This window comes from Xenopus laevis, chromosome 3L (genome assembly GCF_017654675.1).
Source record: "Xenopus laevis strain J_2021 chromosome 3L, Xenopus_laevis_v10.1, whole genome shotgun sequence".
NCBI lineage: Eukaryota > Metazoa > Chordata > Amphibia > Anura > Pipidae > Xenopus > Xenopus laevis.
Window position 1 is genome coordinate 98,933,411 of NC_054375.1, and position 15,962 is coordinate 98,949,372.

General features: G+C 42.5%; 1 protein-coding gene across 4 annotated transcripts in view; it reads left to right on the top strand.

Annotated features, from left to right (window-relative positions):
- Window positions 1-4,101: 4,101 nt before the first annotated feature.
- Window positions 4,102-15,962, top strand: part of sin3a.L (SIN3 transcription regulator family member A L homeolog) — a 61,976-nt gene continuing 50,115 nt past the window's right edge. Inside the window, exons 1-2 of one of the 4 annotated variants that reach the window (XM_018252926.2) lie at window positions 4,102-4,240; window positions 15,678-15,889. In XM_018252926.2, coding sequence (XP_018108415.1) covers window positions 15,710-15,889 — 180 coding nt within the window. In that variant the 5' untranslated portion in view covers window positions 4,102-4,240; window positions 15,678-15,709. Of the gene's footprint in view, window positions 4,241-9,098; window positions 9,484-9,574; window positions 9,732-15,677; window positions 15,890-15,962 lie in introns of those variants that run through there. The other 3 variants (XM_018252927.2, XM_018252925.2, XM_018252928.2) reach the window with 3 other exon arrangements.

Genomic DNA, 15,962 nt, shown 5'->3' on the forward strand with positions numbered 1-15,962 from the left:
TGACGCATATTCCAACATTTTCGCATTCAAGCTCAATGCCGTCAGACCCAATGAAAACAGGATCATCTTGAATGCTGACTGATGGAGTTCCCATTCTCCTGCCAGAGGCAAGGACCCGCTTTATTTGTCTGGCATGATGTTCTGTATCCCCAGGATTTCAAGTTCCTCCTTGCTAGTTTAAATATCTGACCAATGTTGCGTTGCCCAACCTGAACAAGACCTGTTTGTTGCAAAGTAGGTTTTTTTTTTTCAATTAGATGATCTGGCAATCTCCGCTGATGCCCATCTGCCGTGCGTCTTGACCTCCATGGTATGTGCTCCCCAGACCCACTTGCTGGCATCTGTAGTCTACCCATTTTGGCTGATGAAGGGACACAGGCTGGCAAAGATTTTTTGTTTTCATCCACCACTTGATGGAAGGCTGAGGTTGAAAACAACTGTGTTGATTAGTACTCCCAGGAATTCCAACTGCTGGGCAGGTATTGTGACACACTTCTCGCACTTTGCTACCCATCCAAGACTTTGAAGGTAAATAGCCACCTTCTCCGTGTGACCACAAAGGACTTCTCTTGAAGGGTCCTTGATATTGTCCAGATATGCAAACAGTTGGATCCCCTGAAGTCTTTAGTTTGCCATGACCAGAGCCATTTTGGAAGTTTTACTTGCAGATCTAGCTTGTATGCCTTTGGGATCACATCCAAGACCCATTTATGTGAACATGCCTAAGCCCACATCGCCTTGAACCCTGTAAGTCATCTTTCCAGGTGCGATGGGGCTCCCAAACCTTCATGCTCTTGGTTTATCTGCTCAGTCAGTCCTTTTTGCAGGAAAGGATTGGTTCTTAAGACTTCCATTATCTGAAAAATGACCTGGCCAGTTTGTATTGTTTGGCTTACCTAGAGGAGTTCTTCTTTTCTCTGCGGTCTTGCGGTAGAAAAGAGGAATTCCCTGCAGACATCTTTAATATTATCTGAAACATTTCTGGTCCAAACAAGAAGTTTCCTTTGAATGGTAGGGAACACAAATCATGTTTGCACTGGGAGTCCAACATTCTAGTAAAGCCTCTCTTTCCACAAAGACTCCTTGGAGCCCAAACAAGACCTTGTGGAGCTCATCATGAAGCTAGGACACTCTTTTCCAAGAGCCCATGTCTAAGTGCCCCAAGTGGGTGCGAAACACGTAGGGCAGATGGAGATACAAATATAATTTTTTTTTTAACTTTGTACAAATAAAATATATATTTTCTAACTAATTTTCTTTGATCCTGTGGATCCGTTTGAGTGCCGGTTGGCCCTGCTTCTTCTTCATACTCTTTTTCCAAACCAGCCTGGAAAAATTAATCACATTAGTATCCCTGCCGGCTCCACAGAATATATTCAGGAGGGAATCTGTATACATACACCCTCCAAAATGCACAGTGGCACACAGCAATACCTTACCAGTACAGAGAAACAGCAGCAGGACTGCAGAATTTGAAATCTAGGCTTCCAGAGCGTACCATCACCGGCTGTGTGCACCTATTTCTGGGTTTGTGCGCAGTCTGTGCATGCCCAGACGCATCCGGCGCAACTTTGAAGCTGGATCGAAGTGACTAATTGTGTGTGCGCCAAATAGAAGGCATTGCGGCTGACTCGCACAAGGCGTACCTTGGTCCTGGAGCCTCAAAAAAAGGAGAGGCATCCTTCTGGAACTTGCTGGGGGAGCACAGGATGGATAAAGATGGCGTCCGGGGGCGGAAGCTGGCTTTTTATGTTGGTATTTCCTGTCCCAATTGCATGGCAGAGGGCATTAATGCCATGTAAAAGGAACAGGAAAAATTTATACTATCCTGAAAGGTGGCAATTCAATCATGCTTCACATGTTACATATACCATTACAATATTATTTTCCCTAGAAAACATGGGTACACATTCATTGCACTTAAGTGGAGCAAGAGCAGTGCTAGATATTCAATTCCATATCTGTGGTGTGGTCTCCAGTGCTTTCTATGAATTTCCTTTCTGTTAGGGAGGAGGGTCAGGATAGGGAATGAAGGCAGTGATATGAAAGAACCCAAAAAATAGCTGATCTTTAAGTAAGTACTGCTATTTAATTGGAAAATATATTTTAAAGGAGAAGGAAAGGTTAAAACTAAGTAAGCCTTATCAGAAAGGTCCATCTAAATATACCGGTAAACCCCCAAAATAGTGCTGCTCTGAGTCCTCTGTCAAAAGAAACACAGCATTTCTTTCCTTCTATTGTGTACTCATGGGCTTCTGTATCAGACTTCATGACTTCAGCTTAAAGGAGAAGGAAACCTAGTCGGCGCAAAAACCCTCCCCCCCTCCCGTGTGTTGCCCACCCTCCCTCCTGGCCTACCCGTCCCGCTGGGCAAATGCCCCTAACTTGTTACTTACCCTTCTGCGCAGGTCCAGTCTACGGAGTTCACCGACGCCATCTTCTTCCTGCTTTGACCGGCGCATGCGCAGTAGGAGCATTTCGCCGGTACGATCTACTGCGCATGCGCCAAAAGTCACGAAGTGAAATCGGAAAACTTTGTGAGTTTTGGCGCATGCGCAGTAGATCCGTACCGGCGAAATGCTCCTACTGCACATGCGCCAAAACGCCGGTCAAAGCAGGAAGAAGATCGCGTGGGGGGGAGGGTTTTTGCGCCGACTGGGTTTCCTTCTCCTTTAAACCTCATTGCCCTGGGCAAGAGCATGCTCAGTTTGCTCCTCACCCCCCCCCCTTCTCTACTGTAATCTGAGCCCAGAGCAGGGAGAGACTCAGGCAGGAAGTGATGTCACACCATGTTAAAGGTATTGTTCAGTGTAAATAGATAGGCTGGGCAAGCAAAATAAAAAGTGTTTCTAATATAGTTAGTTAGCCAAAAATGTAATGTATAAAGGCTGGAGTGATTTGATGTATAACATGTCAGTCAGAACTCTACTTCCTGCTTTTCAGCTCTCTTGGTTTACACTGACTGGTTACCCTGGCTACCAGGCAGTAACCAATCAGAGACTTGAGGGGGGGGCACATGGGTCATATCTGTTGCTTCTGAATCTGAGCTGAATGCTGAGGATCAATTGCAAACTCACTGAACAGAAATGTACCATGTGGCCCCCCTTCAAGTCGCTGACTTGCTCAGAGTTATAGAGCGGAAAAGCAGGAAGTTGGATTCTGGCTGTTTTATTAGACATCTGTTCACTCCAGCTTTTATACATTACATTTTCGCCTAACTAACTATATTAGAAACATTTTTTATTAAAAAAAAAAATGATTGGTAGCCCCAAAGCAGAAACAAGGTGCCCCAACAAAACACCCATAGACTCTAATGTAGTTTGCTATAAAACGAATAAAATTGTTGCGCAACAAAATGTTTACGACAAAAAGGTTTTGCAAATGTTTTGGTAAATTGAAATAGGACAGATTCGCTCATCGCTATCTTCTACTCCACTATAAATCACCACAAATAGATTGGGTTAAAACTGCAATACATTATGAGCACTAACCAAAGAAATACTAGTGACCACATCATTAACCTCTGACATGCCAGCAGCCAGAAATCGCTGAAGTAAATTGACATAGGCATTAACCCCAGACATGCCAATAAGATTATTGTTGAAAACAGTTACCATCTTCCTCACTTAGCTCTTCCATTCTCTTCCTCGTCTCCATCTCAGATGTTGGCTGAGTGAGAGAAGACTTACAGGGTTTAGGTAAATGAAATAACAAAGGGTTAAACAAGTAAATGCAGCAGAGGAATGAGAATCTTGTGTTGGTCCGGCCAAAGCAGGGGGAGGGCTCATTGATTACGTTATGGAGGGATGAGGCAGACGGTCCATTGAGGAGGGAGAGGGGAGGAGTCTTGAGAGCGGAGAACAGAGCAGGAGAAGTAATTATTCAGGTAGGCGGGGAGCTTCATTTTGGATGGAGGAGGAGGGATAAGGCTGCCCTGCATTTACATATAGGATATTTACAACAGGCGCATGGCAGGACCAAGCGGCACACTTTAACAAGGGATGTGCCCTACAAGGGGGCGGGAGGCTGAGTAACATGACGGAGCTATGTCTCTATTTGGCAAAAGGCGGGCTTGAGTTTTAATGTTTTCTCCACCCCCCTTAGGCTTCTATGGTACACACCCACTCTCTTTTCTGTAGGGGGCTGGCCTAGAACTAGGAGTCTTGGAAAAAACTGGGGGGTGTATCTATCCTAGCATAGAGTCTGTGGCTTGGTGTGGCCGTATATTTATTTCTGGAAGGTATGTGTCTCTTGTTTATCCTAAGGGGAGCCGTTCTTTGTTTAGACTGGGGCGGTGGGGTCGGAGTAAGGCCAGTGGGTCACATCGGTTGCTTGTCTTTTCTCAGAGGGGCAGGCGGTGTGTTATAAGTGCAGCCGTATGTACAGGGTGTCCGGATACAGATTCCCCGTGGCACCGTTCTCCAAGATGAGCCTAAACACCTGCTGTTGGACTAGAATTATCTGAGCCACGCGAGAGTTTACTGCTTAATATCTGTGTGTGACGAGATCCCTGCCCTAGGGGAATCCATGGTGGCCATGTGGCTCCCTGTCCAGAAATGCCTGCTGATATGTTGCCATGTCTATAGAGGCGATCATCTCCAGAGCGGCCGATGTCTGGATGTTGTAGGGCTCACACTGGGACACATATTATGCGGGCGAGCCGACTGGGCTATTGTTGTCAGCTGACAAACGGCCAATGACTGGCGTGTCCTCTTTATGTGGGGGAGAATTATGGACCCCCGTGTTCTTACAATGACCGTAGGGTTTTCATGGGAGGGCGGAATAACGTGGTTCCATAGTGCTGGGCTATTGGGACCTACTGGCATAGATAGAAGGCGGCAGGGTTATCGTTCACCCTTAAATCATTTGCGCCTTTAACTTTTTCACCCCTGAAAATAACGTGAGCCCTATTTGTGGGGAAATGTGAGGAGCTGAGCTGTTGAGGAGATTAACAGGAGTACAGACATGGGGTTTAGGGGTGGTGCTTCATTGCAGTTAGGTGACCGTATTGTCTGGGAGGCAGCAGAAAACAGCCATGAACAACCGCGCGAGAGGAAAGCTGCTCCTAAATAGTGTGTGTGAGACTGCACAGTTTCATGTCTGCTGGTTCATGTACTACTATTTCATCGCCTTCTGGGTCCATGACATAACCTGGCTGTTCTCACTTACACTACTATTACTACTCTCTCCCATCCGAACGCGCTTACTAATTTTGAGAGAATACGTGCCTTAGCTTTATCCCTTTAGGCTCCGCCCTATCTAGACATTATTGGCTGTCTCCTGTACCTAGGCATGCTCTACTTTCATTGGCCCAAGTGACTGTAGCACCCCCATTCGCTGGCACTAGGCATCTCCTCTTAGTTCTCTTCCGTGATAGGCGTGGCTTAACACCAGAGGCAGAGCGTGCTTTCCCTGGTCATAGGAACCGGAAGCTGTTAGCAGTCAGTGGTTGGCTAGTTGTGTTGTACCCGGAAGTGATGGCCAATAAGCTTCAGTCTATGGGCTGGCATCACTCATGGGGTGGAGCTGAAGGCAAAGATGCTGCTCTTATACTCCTCCCCAGAACTGGCCCGATTAAATAGGCAAATGCCGATGGGCCTCACTATTTTATATTAAATTGGGTGGCTTGGTCCTGCCATTCGCCTGTTGTAAATGTCCTACTTCTGTGTACTCCGCTTTGCTGTAAATCGCAGGGCAGCCTCATCGAACCTCCTCCATCCGAAATGAAGTTCCCCGCCTACCTGAATAATTACTTCTCCTGCTCTGTTCTCCGCTCTCAAGACTCCTCCCCTCTCCCTCCTCAATGGACCGTCTGCCTCATCCCTCTGCAACTTCCATGAGCCCTCCCCCTGCTTTGCCCGGACTATTCTGCTCTACTGCATTTACTTGTTTAACCCTTCATTATTTAACTTACCCTAACCCTACAAGTCTTTCTTCAGCCAACATCTGATATCCACTCTTACAGGAATTATTCAGTATAAAAATTACAAACTCACTGAACAGTTATAGGGTTGCCACCTTTTCTGGAAAAAAATACCGGCCATCCTATATTTTTAGGGTTTTTCCCTATTAATAACATTGTCACCAAGCAGCATTTTTACCGGCCAGGCTGGTAAATTACAGGCCAGGTCGCATCCCTAGTTGTGTCCCATGTGTCCCCCCTTAAAGTCGCTGACTAACTGAGAGTTATAAAGCAGAAAAACAGCAGGTTGTGTACATGCAGTCACACCAGCCTTTATAGATATACATTTCTGGCTAACTAACCAACTATTTTTTATTTTATTTTGCACAGCCTGTTTATCCAGTTTTTATTTTTACACTGAACTGTTCCTTTAAGATGGCCATAGACGCAAAGTCATATGATTTTCAGACCGTAGATGGATTGTCCCAACATTTTGTGTTCCGTGGCAATCAGTCGTTTAGTCGATCAGACAAGTTAAAAGATTTCTGTTGGCTAACAATAATATTCCTGCATGAACTGCCTATCTGACGATATCAATGAGAGATTTGTCACTAGTATTTTGTTTAGAATGTTTCTTAAGTGGCTATTAATTGATTTAGAGGCATTTTTGTAATCTGACAACAAATTTTGTGTCTGACAAGAGATTCAGATAAAACGATACAGCTTTGCTTTTGAACATTACACTTTTGGATCATTAAGCACCTGGTAGCAATGCTTCATCTCTGGCTATAGATATTTTATTACTACACATGCCATGCTACAGTGTAAAAAACTGGGGCAATACATTCAAGATTAATTCTAAGTGTTAAAAACACAAGAGTAAGGTACCCCATATTACTTACAACAATCTGTACTCACAAAGAAGTGAAATTAGATTGAACTTTTTTGACATTTCAGATTAGGGAGCAGATATTCACCAGAAGTTTGCAGACTCACTGATACATGTGATAAATGAATGCAGAGAATATATTTGGCATTCAATTTCACATAAAGGCTATCCTTTGTGAGATGTAAATTCCAATACATGTTCTGCTTTCATTTCTTATGTGTTTTAGTGTGGCGCTTCTCTGACATCTAATATTTAAAATATCTAAAAAGTTAAGAATGTTTGCTTCTTGTACATCTATAAATTATTTATAATTGGCATCCTCCACCAACTTGCTGTGACGCGCAAGACTATCTCTTAAAAAAAATTGTGCAGTGCGTAGAAAATTTTGCATGCATGCACATAATTCAGAACTTTCTCAGGCCAAGCCAGCACTCAGGCAGTTTTTTTTTTATAATGTCTTTATTTGCACCAATTAAACATATCAACAAACAAAATTGAATGCCATATAGTATTGTCATGTTACATAGGGTTACAAAATAAAAAGGAAGTAGACCTACACACAAGGGTTTCCCCCGGCCTACTCCCACATTCCTCAATATATGTTACAAAATAAACCACCCTATCTCTGATGATCAATATCATTTTTTATTGTCCCCATGAGGTTACCTCTAAATAAGAGATCCTGTTAGGTATAAGGCCACCTGATCTGTACTCAGGCAGCTTTTAAAAATGATGAGAGATCACCCAGGAAAACCAAGATAGGCTTGATAAAGGGCTCAGTGGAGCTCAAAACATTGCCCTTTATTTGTATGCAAATGGTATAAAACAAATGGAATACTTTTTTTCACCTTTATTAGTGTGCTACTGGTTTTATTTTACCAGGAAAACCAAGAGGCCATATGCAAGACTTAAGTAGGGAATTCATAAGACAGATGTAAATCTTACTCCAGAACAACTGGTCCATTTTGTCTTGCACCAAAAACTGTTTGGTAACCTCAGTATTGCATTGTTACCTACTTTCCTTTCTCTAGAAAAGGTTTACGTTTTCCTTTATACTAGTTAGTAAGGGTACAAAAGTGGCTATACATCCATACAAGAGGCAACCTTTTGGGTAGTCTGACCCATTGGCCGAACAGACTGGTACTGTACTGTACAAGGGGCTATGACCAATGAAATACTAAATCTACCAGGATTACAGTATCTGTCTGAATGTCAGCTAGTTATACATGCCAAGCTAAAAGGGTAGTATGGTCAAAATCAAGCAGCTGCTCATGCTACATGTATGGTCTGCTGTTCACCAGGCATGTATGGTCAGTTTTAGACTTTTTTCATCTATAGATGTTAATCTAGATACTAATTTATCTTCTAGCTAAATAGAAATACAATTGCAATTGTTGGTTTCACTGTTCCCAGGTAAAGCAACCCTCCCTGTGTCTAGGATTCATTAAATGCTTCTCTAGGCCAGTTCTACACTGCAACACACGAGGGCTTCTGCACATGCAAACGTTCTATTGTAACATAACTAATGAAACAGGAAAGAACAAGAGGCAAAGAATAACCCTAACGAGAATACTATATAGACTTCTGAGTCTGTGGCCCATGTTAGTTGTATGCAAGTCTGCACATTTCTCTATGTATGTACTGGGAGACAGTAAGAAACGTGTAGGCTACACAATAACATGCTACTCCCAGGGCAGCCACATCATGTTCCCTGTCTCTAGAGGTTCCGTTTATAAGACTCTCCCCTTGTCCCTACATCACCCCGCCCCTACCTCACAGAAACACGCCTTCTTGCTTTCAAACTCTCCCACCGCCCCGTTCCACTGTCCTGTTCATGCGTGGATAGTGCCCATAAGCTCCTGCCTTAGCTTTACATCAGACTTCCACACTGAATACTAAATGGTGACATTTTCACAGCCCCATCTAAATTCTACTCGCCTTGTCCCTAGCCCCTTTCCAGATATTTCTTCAACATTTGCTCTCGGTTTGTTGTCGAACACATGATCACTTGCAACGGAAGATTAATTAAAAGGTAGTTTTCTATGCGCCAGAGAAAAGCACATCAAAACCCCGTGACGTACAACCGCCCCCACTGCCCGTAGACTTTTCCTTTCCTTGTAAACACTACATGAAGGCGTGTGTATGTAGAGAAGGCGTGCCTTTGGAACCCGTTTCATTTTCTTTCTTTTCCGCCCCTATCTCTTTACTAACCAATTGTTAAGAGGTGGGCGGTTACTTTTAAAGGATGACATCACAAAATGGGCGTTGTTTAAGCGTTCATTCCATTGACGGCCATTTTCCGCTCTAGCTTGCCTGCAAGAGCGGAGACCGATGGGCGTGTCATGCAGGCCCTCGCCCACTGTGCATCCTCTAGCTAGACTGTTATGGAATGTAGTTGGTCCTTTGGCTTGATTGACGGTTATAGTTAGCCAATGAGACGTCGCGCTTGGTGGCGCCCTGCGCGGTGTGGCGGAGGCGGGATTTTCCCGGTGACAGAGAGAAGCGCACGGCCGGTAATCGGAGATCGAGTCCTCTTCTAATTCTTACGGTCAAGCTGGCGGCTTGCGAATAGAAAGTAAGAACGGGATACGTAGATGGGTCTTGAGTAAAGCACATAGGGGGAAGTGTTGATGGGAAGACCACCGAGAGCTATATTGCCCAGCTGCTAGAGGAGCATGAGGAAGAGCGAAAGGTGCATTGTATTTGGGGCTCATTTCCGGAATAGCGAATCGAGTCGTGGATGAAGGGAATTTAAAGTTAGGACGGGGGGGGTGTCTTAACATTCTGCCCTTCACTTCACGTTAGCTCCATCGCTGCGCGATCTAACGGCTGGTGGTCGCTGGGAGTTGTAGTTTGTAACAATTGTAATACATGCGAAGGGTAACATTGTCTGTAAGGCTCTGCTGAGCTGATAACGAGGCGTGGATATCGCAGAGCTCAGTGAGTGTGAATGCACAGCGCTATGGGTATTTGGGGGTTAATTGACCCTAATGTTCAAGGGTAGAAGGCGCAGCGTTCCCAATATTTGTCGGGACTAATACTTGTAGGGCTCTCCAGGGGTTACTCCACGGCAGGGAACGCCAGCCTCCAGCATTGTTGCACAAAGACCACTCCCACTGTAACTCCCCCCACCAACTCTGCTGGCGCGGGGCATGTAGGGACTTGTAGTTCCACCTATGGTCTGCCCCTTCTGCTGTTTGTAACGATACAAATCAAAGTGAAGGTCGCTTGGTAAAAATAAGAGAAAGGGGGTGTAAGAAAGCCAATACGGCTCGTCAGAAGTAGGTCATGGGTGTCCAGTCTGCAACCCTCACATTGTATTGTGATCTTAACATCTACAGCTAGTTAGTATAGATATTGTTATATGCAGGTATACACGTGAGGGGAGAGCTGTGGAGGGGCTGAACGCAATCGTCTTTTTTTTTTTTTTCAACCCAACCTATTTAATTATGTAGAGAGTTGACACAAATTGTAGTTTAGCCTTGTCAGAATCTGTACTTGCCAAACAAGGGCCAGTTTTGAAGAGGTTGCTGAATGAAAACCATCATGAATGTTACAGGGTAATGGGGTGAAACCAAGGCTGGTACAGCTGAATTGTAGCTATGTGGCAGTTGCAGCCAGGCTCAGGTAAACAGGCTTCTGGAGGAAGTCCAGTTGCTGGCACTACTGCTGTTTTAAGGAGACATTTTGTGTAAAAAAAAAAAATGTGTACCAGTGCGTAACATTCAGATGTAGAAGAATTGTGCTTAAAAAAGTAGTGTTTCATGCTGATAAATTGAATATTTATGCAAAAATTCTAATATCCCGCCCTTCTCTTCCACTTCTTGCTCCCTCAATTCCCAGGCTGTGCAAGCAAGCCGACGGCTCCCTGTACTGTAGAATAGAAACCAATCAGCAGCTAGCAGGACCTGATAGGGAACTGAAGCCTGTCTGTGCTTGTTTAACTGTAGGGCTGTGATTGGCTGTCCCCCTCCTACTTTGCTTCTGACGTGGACTGTTAGGACATGCCCACCTCTCATTTGAAACAGGGACATGGACCCGAGAACACCTATAGGGAGCTCCAATGAAAGGGCTATTTTTAAAGATATACATTTTTAGCACCATGTTAAAGCAACACCATATTTTACTCATAATTGCCTACAAAATTAGTTTTTTTTTTCCATTTATCCTATGTCTTCTTTAACTACTGGTCCAGACTGCTCAGGGGATGCTGCAACTGTAATTTAGCTACAGCTTTATGGGCCATCATACTAATATACCTGCTATAGCTGCTTTCAGGAGTATTTAAGGCCAATAGGAAAAAAGGGATATATTCATTTTGATACACTACTTTTTTTTCTGAACACATAAAAACATTCTTTGAATCAAGTCTGTTTTTTTTTTATTGTAGTTTTTTTTTTCTCTGCTCTGTTCAGCCATCGTTTATCTGTTTGCTTTACAGAGCCCCACCCAGTCAATGCTGTGCAATACATGTTCATGAACTACTACTAAAAGCCCTAATAAAGAAGTAAAGCTATTCTTAAACAAAAATATGATGCTTTCTAGTAATGGTGGCAATTGATTTTAAAATTTGACTGTGCGCATTATATGTTGGGGTTGTTGGATCACTTTCATTTCTTGAAATAATGACACTTTAAAGAAATGTTACCCTTACAAACTGTCTTCAATTTGTTACAGTATTATTATAAAGTGTTACTTAAATAACTGGCCTTTTTTAACCATGACCAGACGTTAAAGAGGGAAGTATGACAGGATACAGTGAAGGCAAGGGGAGAATTTAGAGGGTCCTGTAAAAGAAGCTTGCAGGAGGGCCAGGCTTAGGTTGGATGGAGTTATGGTTTTGGAGTCTAATACTAATATCATAGCTGCAGATTATTGTTGATCTGTTGCTATGTATGAGAAACATTTAACCACAGCTAAATATCTGTAATTATCAGCAGTCCCTTCCTGTTGTTAAAAAAATTTATTGTCACAAGAATGGCACATGTCAACAGCTGCTTCTTGAAAATGCTGCCGCCTGAGGTTCCAGGTAGCAGTTGTACATATGTGACATACCTGTGGAAAGTGATTCAAGACTGTCATGACAGATGTAATGGTTGTTAGTCCCTATGTGGAGATGAAGATTTCTACATTGTTAGTTTTAAGTCTAACATCAAACCATAAATAGAATAGTCCTTTGAGTGATCATCAGTATAAATGTGCTTCTCAACGCGCTTCAAACCCTTCATCAGGTGCCGTTGTAGCCGAAACATGTTGTGCAGTAATTTCTGCGAATAAAGAGATGACATTTTAATTGAAGAATTACGTGCTCTCCGGCTATTATCTCTCTCATTTGGAAATTTTTGCACTCCAGCACGGGGTTTGAATCGCGTTGAGAAGCACATTTGTACTGATGATCACTCAAAGGACTATTCTATTTATGGTTTGATGTTAGACTTAGACTTAAAACTAACTAGAAATCTTCATCTCCACATAGGGACTAACAACCATTAGCGACGACAACTTGTAGGTAAGATACTGTATCTGCACCAACAACAACTTAAACTGACAAATGCTACTATTTTTCATTTTGAGTTGATTTGTTTGTTAAAACAATTAGATTGACCTTTAAAAGAAAAACTAACCTTGTAGACGTACCCCTTGCTTTGTTTAGAAAATAATAAGCAACTTTATGCACAACACCCCTATTCTGAATATTTACTTACATCTACATAACTGATATATGGAAAGTTGCCAGCCAAACAGACCAAATGCCATATCAGATTTATGTACTCTACCCAAAACGGCCAATTTACAAACTTCCCTTAGTGCTAATGTCGGGAGGTGCATGCAGCCCTGTGTTTGCAACCTGCATTATTTAAGTACAGGGCTCTGATGTGGGCTGTGCCTTTCCACTCCGTACCATACTCATTTATGCCTAGGTGAGTCCCCTGCCTGTCCCTCATGAAGTGAGCACTGCTTAACACAGGCAGAACTTGATACAACGCACATTACACAGGCTATTTTCAGAATGCCCCAAACAGTTGGCAAAGTGTAAAAAAGCCTATTTGTGGCCTTGTTTTGCACACTGCATGCAGCATTGTAAATGAGGCCTCTGTTTTTATTTTATTTTTTTAAGGTCAAAAAGTTTTTATCTGTTTTACTCCATTTTTCAGAATTTATTGATAACTCCTGCAAAATAATGAATAATCAATAAACCAACTTCAAATTGTCATAAGTTATCACACATCTATGAAGTTGAAATATCATTTGAGAATCTCATAAAATGTGCAAGTATTTTGGGGAGCACAACCACTTATGGTACTTGGCATCACTCTCCAGTGGTGCAAAGTGCTAAAGGTACTGCCATGTCATCACAGTGTGTTTGGATAAAGTAAGAAGACACAGCGTTCACCACTTCACTTCATTGGTGCTACAATCCCTTCTTTATTTAGCCAGTTTTGCCACACAAAACAGAACAACTTTTTTGGGGGAGGGGGTGTCTACACATCCCCTGACAAAGGGAGGTGTAGACCTCCTGAAACATTGTTCTGTTTTGTGTGGCAAAACTAACTAAATAAATAAGGGTTTGCAGCACCAATGAAGTGGTGAGTGCTGTGACTTCTTACTTTATCCAAGCCCAATCTCAAAAATGTGTCATCCAGAATGGTACTAAATTGCCACATAATTCAACACATTCTTGAAACTGGAGTTGAACTTTTGTGAATTGATATTCTAACAATTTTATTCCAATACTTTTTTTTTTAAACTACTCCACTTTGTTAATAACCCCCTAAGAGTTAATAGTGTAGTACTGGAACAAAGTTGTCCATTTCAGTATGAGTCTTTGCAGTACAGAAGTTTCTGATTATTAATAATATTACTGTACAGTCCGTTCTTTAGGCCATATGTATGAAAGATTGAAATGCAAACTGTCCCTAAAATACTGCTGTACTAAATTAAGTTATATTGGCTTTTGGGCATTTTTAAAGAGTTGTCTTTTGAGACGTACCTTAGTGTTAGTCTTATGTTATTGCACAGAGGCAGGTGATGGGTCTTACTTCTTTTTAAATGCGGTGGCATGTAAAACAGTATATATTGTAGGAATGATATGTCCCACTTAAAGTGATACAGGTGTGGGACCTGCTATCCAGAATGCTCGGGACCTGGAGTTTTCCGTATAAAGGATCTTTCCTTAATTTGGATTTTTACACCCAAAGTCTTCTAGAAAATCATGTAAACATTAAATAAACTCAATAGGCTGGATTTTCTTTCAATAAGTATTATATTTTAGATTGGGTCAAGTACAAGGTACTGTTTTATTATTACAGAGGAAAAGGAAATCATTTTTAAAAAAATTGGATTATTTGGATAAAATGGAGTCTGTGGGAGATGGCCTTTCCGTAATTCTGGATAACAGGTTTCCAGATAATGGACCCTATAACTGTAATAGTTCCAGGTTTTTACAGGTCCACTATCAATTTATTTTCACTAGCCTAATGTGCAAACTGCACCTTCAGCAAGTTCATCACACTCAAGCCCATTGCCATTTGGCAAACACCCAGCAAGCAGGGATACTGTATGCATCAAAGTTTTGCGCTGTCCTAAATTCTGATCTCCATGCTGCAGCACAGTAGTGCAAATGTTTTTACCACACACCCAGCATTATACAATGTGCTTACAAATAATGGCACACACACGCTCTCCAGTGCAATATGGATACTTCAGCAATTTCAAGGGAGGGTCATCTCACTTTGTTCATCAGACTGTGGCAGTGTTGTTTGGTACAGGTAAAGAACATCACAATGGTTTGTCTTCCTTGAGAATCACTTTCCCATAATCTTTCCTTATGGGTCGGGTTGCATTTCTTCCTGTTCTAGAATTATTTCTTACTTTGTAATACTCCATCATAAAGCCAATGGTGTGAAATCTTGTCCCGGTCATATCCTCATTTGAGCCATCTGGTTTTCATCGCACCTTTACTTTCTGGTTTCTACATAAGATTCCTTTCTTGCCATGCTAGCTGTGATTTTTTTTTTGCCAGAGTTATTTTGGATGTTTTGACCTTCTGATACTGTAGAGCAGCATTTTCCATTTTTTTCCCTGAAGGACTAAAAAAAAAAATGTTCCATTAGTAATCAGTCCCCCCTCCATTTTCTTCCCCGTGGCAAGTGGGATGGGGAACTGGCACAGTGTTCCCCCATAGCCAACACCTCCATAATGTAGACCAGTGGTTGACTTTTCAGCTCAAGCCCCCTTGGAACTTTGTCAGGGTCCATTAGCTCATAACAAGGTTACACCACTGTGTATGTCGCTTAGATAGCCATGGTTCCAAGAATATCTAGGACATAAAATAAGTGTTCAACCCAAATCTCACCCAAACTGACCTTCCCTTCCAGCTGTACTTCCACGATTATCAAGGAGAGCAAACAAGTATTCTCATAACTAACCTTTACATAGGACTTTACTGCCATTGTTCCAAGGCCTCCCAGGATGACCAGCTCCAGAGTGTAGAAACCACTGCTTTAGACATTGGCTGAAAAAGTAATTGCAGGATCCTTGGACACTGCCTACACTATCATTAGTGTATATGTTGTCACATTGAATTTTTTTCCTTAAAATTATTTCCTGTGCTTTGGAATGCAACCGACAGCAAAAAAAAAACCACTGCTATGTATGTGGTACAGCCAATCTTTATCATTTTCTCTTTAGAGTGCGTATAGGTTTGTATTTTATGGGTTTTTTCCAGCTTTTCTGTCAAAGCAGTGGGGCTCCCTGAGACTTCACAAGTCATTCAAAAAGATGCATGTGGTATATGTTTTTTTTAAGGAACTGTGTTAACACTCTTGCCTTTTTTCACATTTTTCTTTCTTGGGGTGTTTTATTTTTTAAATTATTTTTCTTTAGGGCCATCACTGGTGCTTGACTATGTTCTCAGGATGAAGCGGCGATTGGATGAGCCAGAGGCAGCTGCCTATCCACCTCAGCCCCGCAGGATCACTGAATCTTTTGCCCACACCCACCGTGTACTTGCCCCTGCTCCTCCAACATATGAGCCTCCTCCTGATGCTATGCAGCCCACTGCGGGCATTCAGTACTCTGTAGCCCCTGGATACCAGGTATGGACTATTGCAATGCTCTTCTTTAAGGGCAATGAATTGCACAACAAACTGTTTTAGAGATGCTTTTATC